The 12,771-nt window shown below is 40.5% G+C and overlaps 1 protein-coding gene across 2 annotated transcripts in view; it reads left to right on the plus strand.

Moving 5' to 3' along the window:
- Positions 1-11,397, plus strand: part of prkcab (protein kinase C, alpha, b) — a 117,498-nt gene extending 106,101 nt beyond the window's left edge. For both annotated transcript variants that reach the window (XM_005734651.1, XM_005734652.1), the window contains 5 exons: positions 429-567; positions 2,462-2,542; positions 3,750-3,857; positions 6,514-6,654; positions 8,930-11,397. In XM_005734651.1, the coding sequence (XP_005734708.1) occupies positions 429-567; positions 2,462-2,542; positions 3,750-3,857; positions 6,514-6,654; positions 8,930-9,094 (634 nt within the window). In that variant the 3' untranslated portion in view covers positions 9,095-11,397. The remainder of the gene's footprint in view (positions 1-428; positions 568-2,461; positions 2,543-3,749; positions 3,858-6,513; positions 6,655-8,929) is intronic.
- The last annotated feature ends 1,374 nt before the right edge of the window (positions 11,398-12,771 follow it).

Consider the following 12,771-nt stretch of genomic DNA (forward strand, 5'->3'; position numbering starts at 1 on the left):
GATCACTCAATTCTAAAAAAAAAAAAGTGATTGAAGGAGGCCAAGGTCACCCCGCTCCTTTTCAGTACTCCAGCCAAATACTCACGTTCATTCTTCATATGCGAGTAGCGCTCTGCTTGACATACAGAGTCTAGTATGTGACAGACGTAACCGCCAGAAGGCCGGGGATGGGGAGGAAAATGAAGAATCGAGACATAAAACACAAGCAGAGATGCGGGCTGAATTGTAAGAGCAACAACAGCATAGAGATAAAAAGCTGATGGGAAAATAATTTCAGACCTAGAAATGACTGCTTATTACTCAGTGTATGATGTACGCCGCAGGCAGATAAACTGCTCAGAGACGGTGCAGAAATATTGGCTTAGCCGCATGTAAGAAGTGTTAAAGGAGTCACAAATGCACTCACACAAATGCCGCCTCTGCTGCAGGGATCTGAAGCTCGACAATGTGATGCTGGACTACGAGGGCCACATCAAGATAGCAGACTTTGGCATGTGTAAGGAAAACATGTACGAAGGAATGACCACGCGCACTTTCTGCGGCACCCCAGACTACATCGCACCGGAGGTGAGATGTCTGCAACAAAAAAACAACAACAAAACAAAACAAAACCCAGGGATTACAATGAGAGTAACAAAACAAAGACGACATTACTACTGTGCAGGTTCTTTGGGGACTTTCTTATTGGTTTAATACTGTAATGTAATGGAGTTTTGTCGGTCTTTCTGATTGTCCAGTACTTGAACTTTGCATTTTCATTACAGTGACTGAAATCGTAGAACGAAAAATACAATTTTTACTGTTTTAAATTTGATTTCTACTTCGAAAAAAGAGAACAGTAGTTAGGTGGAGGGGGGAACATATCTTTTACCATGTACTGCACTATAGGCCTGTTTGAAACAGATTACCTATAAAGCCATGCAAGCTGCTTTAAGCCGATGTTTCTGTGGACAGTGTGAAACCAAGCTGGTTGGAGAATGAATTTAATTATTCTACCTGTGTATGTGCAAATTAATGAAATTAAAAGCTCCCTATTCTGATAACAAATAAAAAAATTAGCACTGATAACTTAATATAACTTAATTTTGCCCACCACAGATTAACCATACTAGTAATATAACAGTTTAAAAAAAATCCATAAAAACTTTACAATTTATAAATTTAGCGCATATAAAAACTTCAACTGTTCATTTTTCTAAAAACAGACCTTGGAAGTCTTTCATGAGTGCATAAAAACACCGAATTGTGGAATCCAACAGAGCTTTTAGTGAATTATGGAGAAAGATTGAAACCATTGGAGTAATAATGTGTTAAAAAGTCAGCCTAGGCTTTTTAAAAAGTGTGAATAAATGAACAGAAAGATGTGCGACATGCAGGTGTGTGCCTTCATGTCACCGTTATGGTTTGAAGTTTCTTGGATATCAAGACATCTCTCAAGCCTGTGAGAGTCGTTTAAGTGATCTGTGATGGGCTTTTTTTTTTAATCACTTTTTTTTTTTTTAACCACTCACACTCATCACGACAAGGAGCACCGGAGCTGCTCTGAGGTTCATGAAATCAGATGCTCAAAGAAAATATTATTTGTGGGTGGATGCTCGGAAAGAGAAAGACTTCAGATCACTAATAAAAGGAACAGAAATAGAGTTAAGAGTAAAAGGAGGAGATGAGTCACTCAGGGTGATGAAATGTGTGATTATCTGTTTAGTATTATGTGCATGCATACGCATATATACGTATATATATATATAATCTGTCTGCAATGATTCAGAGGGGAGCATCTCCCAGGTGGGAGGTGAGGGAAGCCCTTACTCTTAGTCGTTTTTGTTTTTTTTTAAACTTCCTGACTACTACTCCACCTGCTAAAATAACACCACATATTAATAACTTTCTAAATCATTAAATATGCAGGAACACAGACAGAGATTGACAAGGCTTTAACTCTAAACTGTATTTTTTTTTCTTAAGTTAATGAATCCAGAGAAAGATGTAAACATTTGCACCTCGCATGGCTGTGGGTTTATCTCCCAAGAAAGCCAAGCTACAAATTATAACTTTGGGAGCTGCACAAATTGCTGCGTTTGTGTGCAGCTGTGCTTTAGCGTGTTGCTTTTGCGTCTCCGTGATTATCATTTCGCGTGTGTAGTCTGTGTGTGGGAGGCAGTTGTGGGATGGCAAATTGGATGGTAGGAGAAAACGCTTTTGTTATGGAAGCTCGGAATAGCTGAATGTGTTTAATGGCGGTTGATTTGCTTGTTCACTTTTCTCTGATACGTTCACTGTGTCTGCCTTTGGTTGCATACAGTACAACACTGCAGTCGTCACCTTTTTCTGCACAGAGTCGAGCAGCAGTGACAGAATAAAGGCAGGTTAGAAAAGGATTTTGACAGCAGGGATGTTGTTGCTTCATGCCCTCACAGTTATTCCACTTTTTGAATATATTTTCTTTTCTCATTACTTTCAGATTATAGCATACCAGCCTTATGGGAAATCAGTGGACTGGTGGGCCTATGGAGTTCTTCTGTACGAGATGCTGGCAGGACAGGTAATGCGCTGTTTTTCATGCACCAGTTGTACTTACAGATGTATTCTTAAAATTGTGCTTAAACCTGTTGCAAGTTAATCAGATATAGTTCACATTTTAATAGTAGCTGCCACTCAAGCACAGCCGGCATTCAAAGCGTTTCCTGCAGTCATTTGGATCTCTGATTTCTTGAAGTCTTATTGGCTGTTCCCCTGGAAAACCTGGTCTTGTTAGGAAAGCTAGCATCCATCCCACTTTGGATGGAACACATGGCTGACCCTCCTCCTGGTTCTGCCAGAGTTTCCAGAGTTTTTTCTTCCCACAAAGCAACAAAGCTTATCACTTTCTTTCTTTACTCCACACATTATAGTAACCTGTGAGTTTTGAGGCATGATGAGCCCGATGAGCTCCTGTACTACGCCACTGACCATCTGCTTTAAACAAAGAGATTTCGAGATGTGCCTTCAATCTCTAGGAAACTGTGGGGCAATTTCTCCTTCTCTATATTCTGACATTTTAGATGAAAATTAATTAAGATCGGCTAGCATAGTAATCAGATTAACTAATGACGGAAACAGCAGCTAGCTGAAGTGGCTCCAGCTGTATTAATGAAAGACGAGCAATTTGTTGAAGAAAAAGAGAGACAGGGGGAATGACAAGTAATTATCTTCCCAATGCTCAGAAATGAAAGAGAATAGTGAGAAGCCTCACAATATCTGTGTGAATACAGAGAGTTTGGTTTTGATTGAAGATTAAAAGTGACTGCAGCAAAGCACTGCAATATTTCGTCTTATTATTATAACCAGTGTGTGTCCTTGGAAAAAGAAATCGCAAGTTACCTTGGCTCAGATACTTAAGGTGTGAATAAAAGGTTTCCAGTTTCCAGGCAACAGTCTGGAGGAAGACATTTTTCTTAGTTTAGGTGGTTCATGCTTGAAAACAATCACATAAACTGTTATACCAGGATTTGCTGTTTGTTTACCGCTCATAAGACGAGTCGCTGCTTTGAGTAACCTGGAGTGAACCACACAGGAACCGTAAGCACAACAACAGCTTACAGAGATAGCGACGCCTCATAACACACTTAACACCACAGCGAATCACCTTCACCTGCCAAAGTTGCCGTCTAAGTGTCTTCCACATAACAAGCTGCAAATCGTCATCCTCATTATCATCATCATCATCATCTTTTGTCTGAACTCTCCGACACTGCTTCTGTTCTCTTCAGCCGCCGTTTGATGGAGAAGACGAGGACGAGCTCTTCCAGTCTATCATGGAGCACAACGTGTCCTACCCCAAGTCCATGTCTAAAGAAGCTGTGTCCATCTGCAAAGGAGTAAGTATTGTGTAAAAGGCCAAAGGACTTCAGATAAAAGGCTCCTGCTTCTTTGCTAAATCTTTTTATTTGTTAAGAGAACTCCTTGAGCAGAAGGCTTGAGATTCAATTAGTACCAGATCCACAGTAAAAAGGTTTAGCCAGGTAGAGCCACAGAAAACTCTGGCTTTAAGCTCGACACAGCTCGGTAAGTCATTAATCTCACTTCACAGGACACCGCTCTGCTACTGGTAGCTGAACCTCCAGGGTATATTGATATAGGATATAACAGAAAGCTGGTTTCAGTAGCTGTCGTGTACAAGAGTCGGGTATGATTTAATGAAAAAATATTATGTTATATTTATCAAAGCTCAAATCATGAAACAAAGAATCCTGTCTGATCTGTTGGACACAAAAGCTTTTAACCCCTTAAGGTCAAACGTTGCTCTCAGAGAGTCCACTGCTCTACCCTGGAGCAGCTGCTATACAGTAATTACTTGTTTGCTGCCATTGTAGACATACTTACTGGACACTTATAGTTATCGTAGTTAGTGTATAGTATTATTATTTTTATCCACTCTAAGTTGGTGTTACGTGCTGCTGAGAACCCAAACACTGAACATCAGAAGCATGTCAGACATGAGTGATCAAACTAGAAAACAGAAATTGGACCTCCTTTTCTGAGCTGCCTTATTTCTTCATGTCATAGATTCATCAAGATCCTGGAAACATTCCTCACAGATTTTGGTCCATATTGACGTGATAGCATTGTACAGTTATTGCAGATTTAACTCACTAACCACTTCATTAACTGCTCATTAACAGGAATATCTAATCAGCAATGACATAGCATTAACTCAGAGCATTTAGAAATGTAGATTTACAGAGAAAAAGAGAAAATATCCTGTGAGCAATGACTGAAATAGTCATTCGTTAGACTCAAGCTACTTCAAAAGCTGCAGAAAAACATCTCTGAATGTGCAACGTGTTGAAACTTGTAGCAGACGACTACATCGTGTTCCACTCCTGTCAACAAAAAATATGAAGGGTACAGCTTGTTACTGTTGCTTGGTCTGAGTCTCAGTTTCTGCTGCACTATTCTGATATTAGGCTCAGAGTTTGATATAAACAACAAGAAAGCCTTGATTCATCCTGCTTTATCGGTGATTCCGCCTGCTGGTGGTGATATAGCGGTGAGGGGGATATTTTTCCTAGTACACTCTTCCACCTTAGTTTCAGCTGAGCATCTTTTAAACGCCACACCTGAGTACTACTTGAAAAACCACTTCCACCAGCGTGGTGGTACCATGTCACAAAGCTCAAATAATCTTGAACATGACAATATATGCAATGTACTGAAATGACCCCCACAGTCACCAGATCTCAATCCAGTAGAGCATCTTTGGGATGTGGTGAAACGGTAGATTCTCGTCAAGCATGTGCAGCCGACAAATCTGCAGCAACTGGGTGATACCATCATGTCAACACGAAAGTGTTTCCAACACCTTTTTGAATCTATGCGACAAAGAATTAAAGCAAAAGGGGATCCAATATGGTGCAAGCATGTTGTAGCTAAAAAAAATATTGCTTTTAGATGCTCTTCCTCGTGGGATCTCCAGTCAGTTTTTTATTGCACTTTGATAAAAGTGCAATAAAAAACTGTAGAGACAGAACACTGCAACAGCAAATGTGTCCCATGTTTTTCATTACACCCTCCACGCCTGGAAAATGACTCCCAGTTTGGACCAGTTTTGGTAACAGCAGTACAACTTGTCATCGTCAGGGTTTGTTTCTCGAACCAGACACACACCATTACACCAAACAAGCAACTTTAAGCTACTTTTAAGCTTTTTTGCATTTTCTTAAATCGGTGACTAGAAGCAATCCGACTTGTGCACGATTGCCTAGCAACACGGCCCACAGTGATGTAAATGCATTATAAATATTACCAGTCATTTTTAAGGATCCTTTTTAAGAATATGCTGCTTCACTGTAGCAGGAAATAATTTTTCACACTAACATTTATGTGGAAAAATGCACCAAATCACCGATTTCCATGGCTTTCAACACTAACCCTTTATTTAGTGACCACCTGGGGTTTTTTCTCACACCTGGGGACTTTGACATCATCACAGTCAAGTTGGCATCAAGGTCGTCATTATTATGATTGTTTACCAACATGGAAATGAGTTTTCACAGCAAATTTAGAAACCGGAGACAATTCTATTAAGATTCAAGCGCGGCCTGATTGAGTTTTTAATAACACACCCGCCTTCATTTATTATGATATTACATCCTGTGGCTGCGTCCCGCCACTATAAATATCTTTCATCGTCTCAGAGCCGCTGACGAGAGAGACTATCCTGACCCCTCTTATTGTTTTCTTCACATTTCATTTGCAACAAATGATTCACAGTTGAAATTAAAAGCGGCTGTTGATTCAGAAAAAAAAAAAGCAGCGATGAAAAGGTGGCGTGATTGCTTGTAACTATATATAAGCTGGTTGAGTGTCAGTCTGGCTCTGCATAATGTTGCCGATGGAAGCAAGGATTCAAAATATGCCATTTCTATATTTACGTTTTTAAGATCCTTTCACAGTCCTCCTGCTGTCCTATTTTTACCTTCTTCCCCTCAAGCTGCCTCCATCTCTTCTTTTTCTTCCTCCGTTTGTCACCAGCTGATGACCAAGCACCCCTCAAAGCGTCTCGGCTGTGGCCTGGAGGGTGAGAGAGACATCAGAGAGCAGGCCTTCTTCAGACGCATCGACTGGGAGCGCCTGGCCAACAGAGAGATCCAGCCACCATTTAAACCCAAAGTGGTGAGTGGAGGCTGAGTGTGCTTCCAACATGAAAGAACAACACTGAAGCTGTGCTGTGCAAAAGTCTTAAGCCACCCCTCATCTCTTTATATTTTACTAGGAAAATTGGAAATAGTTGCAACTAATAAAATATACAAACATGCATGAAAATCCTGTATATAAGGCTAAGAAAGAATTTGTGTAATTCTAACGACCTTGAAAGTCAACATTTGGTTTGACCACCTTTATTCTTAAACATAGTCTGAACTCTCAGCTTTCTTGTCATTCCTTTCATTAGTCTTCAGGAATAGTTCTCGAGGCTTCTTGAAAGACATTCAAAGCTTTTCTTTGAATGTTGGCTGCCTTTTGTTCTGTTCTCTGTCAAGATGATCCCACGCTTCTTCTGCTTCTCAGATTTGCATTGCACAGTGCATCAAAAATTAATAATTCGAACAATTTTGACAAAATTCCCAACATCGCTGGCTGAAATGCAGCCACTCCATCCTGACCTCCTCCATGCATATTGGTGATGATTTGAACCAAAAGTTTGGAAAAGTAAGCCTGGATGCTACTGATTTACATTTAAAATGAATTATCTGCCAAATTGTCTGTAATGTGTAAACAAAACACTGCTTCGTTCATTGAGTTAGATGCCCGTTTTTAACACTTAAATCATTTATAGGTCAACGTTAAATAGATTAAAAAATTGAAAATATTCCCCTGAAAATGTTCGGGTACAAGGACATCACTGAAAATGAGTGAAAAAGCCCAGAAATACAACCTGCACTGTCAGTTTGCTTAATCCTTCCTATAATATTTGGCACTAATGCGTTAATATATTTTTGTTTTATTCTGGAAATTTCCCAGATAATTACTTATTATGTGATTTTATGTGTTAGTAGAATTTTATGAATTCAACACATACTTGGAGGTGAATTAGTTTGTTTGGTGCTTTTTTAAAACATATATTTTTTGTGCATTTAGTGACACGTTCTATCATTTCATCTTTGCCTCAGCTTCTTTTTATCAATACATGGCTCCAGCTGAGCTAAACGGAAAAAACGCCTTTTGTTGTATTTTTTGTTTCTATGTTGCATTTCGTGAAATCTGTTCCTTCAGGTGAATATTTCCAGATGCAGAAAGATTTGATTGGTGTTTACATGGTCTAGTATAATATCACAAATGATCGCAAAGCAGCAACGTTAAATTAATTATTGGGGGTTTTATTCACCTTTCGGCAAAAAAGCCCCACAAAAAAACAATAAATTCAAATAAATCATGCAGAGTGGGACCTAAACAATTCTAAAGAACACAAACATAAAAAACGAACACTCGTCTTTTGTTTGTATTCTCGTTCACCTCCAGCTGGTGTTGTGGTTTATATGCCCTCTGAAGAACTGAAGGCTGCATCCCAGCTGCAGCCACCTGCCCCGCTGCCTGCTGCTGACACCTAAACATCCTGCTGTCACCACAAACGCTCCATTCTCTGTTTGCGGACCCCCACGTGCTCCATCCCCTCGCTGCCTACAGCGCTTGAAGCAACACAACCGCTGCCACCAATGATTAAAAATAGCTCTCCAAGAGCAGAGTTCCCCTTCACTTCCACACAAAGGCCCTGATAGATGCCGGGTTGCACAGCGGATGTGTCTGCCTCTGCTCACACAAGGGGGAGGAAAACACTGCTAAAAGCAGATCCATCCATTCAGGGGGCTATGCGGTGTATCACAGTTGTGATCTCATACACTGTGTCATTAATTGGTCTGAAGGGACTGCCAAACAAAGCCTCCATCTGAGCCTTTATGGTTTGGCTTCTGTAATATTATAGAAGAAGCTGAAAATGCCTCACATGCTGATATGTCTCCTGAGGAAAATGCGTTGGGAACAGCAGGCGCTGAAATGCACTACAGGTTTGTTTTTGTTGTGGATTATTCATTCAGAGTGAATTAATCTCATTTTCCTGTAAGTGTTGTGACTGTGCACAACACACGGCTATAACCGTATATATATTCAGCAGCTTAGACACATGAAAGCCCCGAGCGGGGCCACAAACCGATGCTAATGACCTCCACTGTGGGTGCTTAGGGTTAGCTCCTAATCTAATTACAGCATCTGCCCGGCTACACATCAGGCTTTGACATTTTCCTGCACCCCTTCCCTGGGACTGTTGTGAAGCTTTCTAACGAAAGCGAGGAAGCGCCTTTCATCATGCCCCTCCAATCCTGTTACTGTTAACCAGATCAAAAAGATAACTGACCCTTTTCTACATCTGACATCCCTTTTTTAAAATCTCTTTCAGTGCGGCAAAGGAGCAGAAAACTTTGACAAGTTTTTCACGCGTACCCAACCCGTCCTCACCCCTCCGGACCAGCTGGTCATTGCCAACATCGACCAGGGCGAGTTCGCCGGCTTTTCCTACATCAACCCTCAGTTCCTCCATCCATCCCTGCACAGCGTGGTATGAGGAGAGAGAGAACGGAGATTTTAAAGAAGGAAAACCACACAAAAAAAAGAATGACTGTCACTGTATACAGGTTCTTTCCGGTCTCAACCAAACACCCCGCTGTCAACAGACTCGATTCATCCTCCGCAGTGCTCCGTCTACTAGCTATCAACACCCGCATCGAGAAATGACCGAGGAGAGAGGAGCAAAGTGTGAAAACCATATATGTACAATCTAAAGAGAATCGTTTCCCAAACATCTCACAGTATGTTCTTTTATTCTAACTCTCTGCCTCTTTTTCCAGACCCGCAGCCTTTACCTTGTGAACAAATATGTGTCAGTATCAGTTACTATCTCTTTAGGTATTTAATCAGTTTTCCAGCTCATCCCACCTCTCATGCTTCCCCCATGTCACCACACAAAGAGCTGCAATGCACAACAAATACGGAACCTATTTTTTCTGCTCTGTCCCGGCTTTATCTACTTCTGAACTGCTACATGTGTAAATTATATTTATATACTAAAAGAAACAAACAAAAAAAGAGGTAGTATACTGTTACATGAGTGCCAAAGTAGAAGTGGAATAACACATTTCTATTGCTGTCCTTGTAGTGTTTTTTTCTCCACTCTTCCTCCTCTGGCCTTTTTTTCCCAGTGAAAAAAAATAACCGAAACCCTTAAACAGGGGCTGTTTGTATCTGTTGTTTTGTAGCTCATGTAAAACTACAGTATACCTAACCTGACATGGAGAAGCTGAATCAAACTGTGCTACAGTTACAAACTGTCTAGGTTTTTTCAATGCAACAGATGTTGCCTACAGTGGCTATAGGGTCAGAAAAGTGTGGCTAAAGAGTCGCAGTGTTTTGAATGATAACGATGCTATTTTCCATATGCACAAAGCAAATCTCTGTTGCATGCTTATTTTCTGACTCTGTACGAGCAGTAGACTCTAGGATGCATTACACGTCTGGTATCATTGTAAAGTTTAGTATTACGATATAAACAGCGTTGCTATATAACTGTCGTACGTTTTCTTCTAAAGAGAGGGTCCTAATTGGGAAAAACAAAAAAAGGGGGTTTGTCCCTGTTTTAATGTTCTGTTTAAAAGACAGCTTTTACGTTCAGAGCGACGTCTAACCCCTCTGTCGTGAGTCGACCGTGTTTTTGTTTTATTTATTCGTTTCTGGGGGGTCTTTTATGTAAATATGTTTCGAAGCGACGAGCTACTTGCAGATTTTATACTACGAACTGAATGTGCTTTTATTACCGTAGACGGTTCGGACATTTCTATGTTTAGATTAGCCCTAAGAAGAGATATATAACATTTGGCTGAATCTTTGGTAGCTTTGGTATCAGCAAACCTTGTTATATGTATTTCCACTACTTATCCATTGTTTTCTACTCAGTGTCATATAGAGAATATGCAGCACTTACTGTGCGTGGAACCGTTGAATGCCCTCTTGCCTTGGTCGTCTCAGGGCTGACTCCTTATGTAACTAAACCACGTTAATGCTAATGAGGATTTCAGAGCCCTTCCTGCGGGGCCGAAATACGTCCATTCTTTATATATATCGTGTGTGCATGCGTGAGGCGAGGCCTGATCTAAGCATGAGAACGACCCCTTGCATGAAATACAGAGATGCCTGGTGTGGAGCATGAAGTTTCCCACCTTACCGCGCAGAATTAGACAAAGCCCCACCATCCCAGTCCAAGCAGCATCGTGCGCTTTCATGTCTCTTCCCAGTTTCGCTGTCATGTAGCCGGACCTGTTTGGCTAAAATGCTGAAATATAAGCAGACAAATGTGTGTAAATTGCTTCTAATGGCTTTTTGTTTACCGGTGCCAAACAGTCTTTTTTTGATTTCAGTCAGGTGCGTCAAGCAGTTTGTTTATTTCTGTATTTCTTTGGGGGTTTTTTTTTTGTGTGTGTTTTAATTACCAATATGTACAAATTAAAACAGTGAATCTTCAAAATGAACTGCCAAATTAAGGAAGACTTTTTACCACAGCTTTTAAGCCCTGCAGCTGTCACATATATCAGGACCAAAATGAGATCTCTACGTTTAATCTGCGTGTTTACATGTCTCACATTGAGAATCTGAACTGAAAGAGGGATTAAAAAACAAAAACAACCCCTTAACAGAGATCATCATAAGTTGGGCTAGTCAGGGTACAGAACCACTACAGGCTACAGTTAGAGCCACAGGGATGTTTGTATGTTTCCTTTCACTGCCCTTGCTTTTTGTTAACCTGATTCTTCTCGTTCCTCTGTTATTTGTGGTATGACGGATACTGTGCATAAATAAAGTATGAAAATGAAAATATTCCTTCGCTCTTTTTCATTGTGGACTTTTTCTTCTAACTCTGTATCGTAGCTCTTAGTGGTCACGTGTTAATTTGCGTTTACATCATGTCACATGTCAACGGCACACGCAGGCTTTCTCTTGCTTTGAAGGAGGGTAATCTGACCTACTGGATATCATTCATTTGTTTTCTTACCTTAGGTTTAGATTTTATGGTTTAAGTTCTCCTTTGCCAGAGTTAATAGCAGTGGCATACCACAGGCCTACACTCGGGCAGTGGGACTCACAGCTCAAGTTATTGCAGTAAATTTCCTGGTTCTCACTTTTGCCTCATAGTATTTTTGTCTCACGCTGAAATGCCTAAAGTAGCAAGCGCATGAATGACATTATGCCGCATTGTTTTCACATCGCTGTGTGTTTTGTACACACTGCACCTGACAGAAGCTAGATGGCACGGGCGTGTGGTGTAAAAGCTTTTACAAGCAAAACTTTACAGTTTTGCACTTTACACTTTACAGAGGTCAGTTAAGTACAACTTCAACACTGTTACTTGTGTTACTTTATGCTTTTTCTTTACCTTTAACCTTTTTGTTCCACCAATCCCCATTTGACTTTATTTCACAATAAATAATGCATAAAAGAAAAGACAGCTTTTTGTTTTTTTATTTATTTCCTACCAATTTAATCATGTCACCGCCACCCTTATTTGGCTTGAGGAAAAGGAGATTAAATTACCAGTGATTGAATTATGCATGATGTACTGTATGTTTATTTTGTTCCACTATCACAGTATACAAGAAAGACTCAGAGAGCGCAACTCCCCCCAAAGGGCAAGTGCTGTACTAAACCTTTTTATGTTTTTATTGCAACATGATCGAGGGTCAAATGCTTAGCCAACCAAGGTACTCATGTTCCTCAAGGCCTCGAATACTGTTGTGAAGTTTGAAGATGATCCATAAAAAACGATATCATAAAATCTGTGGTCACTAAACTGCTAACAAAGAGGCAGAACAAAAAACTGAACCAACTAGTGCCACTGGCGCTTTTATTGGGTTCATCTGGACACTGTAAATATCTAATCAGCCCATCACAGGACAGCACGTTTAGACTTATAGACGTTGCAGTGCTCTGAAAAAAAATCCCTGTTGATGCCAGAGGTCAGAGGAGAACTGACAGTCTGATTTGAGCTGACAAGAAGCTAACAGTAACTCAGATAACCAGTTGTTAGAACCAAGGTATGCAGGAGAGCATCTCTGAACGCACAACGCGTCGAAACTTGAAGCGGAGGGAGTACAGCAGCTGAAGATGGCAACAAGTGCCACTCCTGTCAGCAAAGAACAGGAAACGGGGTGTATAATTCACATGGCCTCATCAGAACTGAACAATAGAAGACTG

The sequence above is a fragment of the Pundamilia nyererei genome, unplaced genomic scaffold (genome assembly GCF_000239375.1).
Source record: "Pundamilia nyererei isolate P.nyererei 1_Seehausen unplaced genomic scaffold, PunNye1.0 scaffold00059, whole genome shotgun sequence".
Taxonomy (NCBI): domain Eukaryota; kingdom Metazoa; phylum Chordata; class Actinopteri; order Cichliformes; family Cichlidae; genus Pundamilia; species Pundamilia nyererei.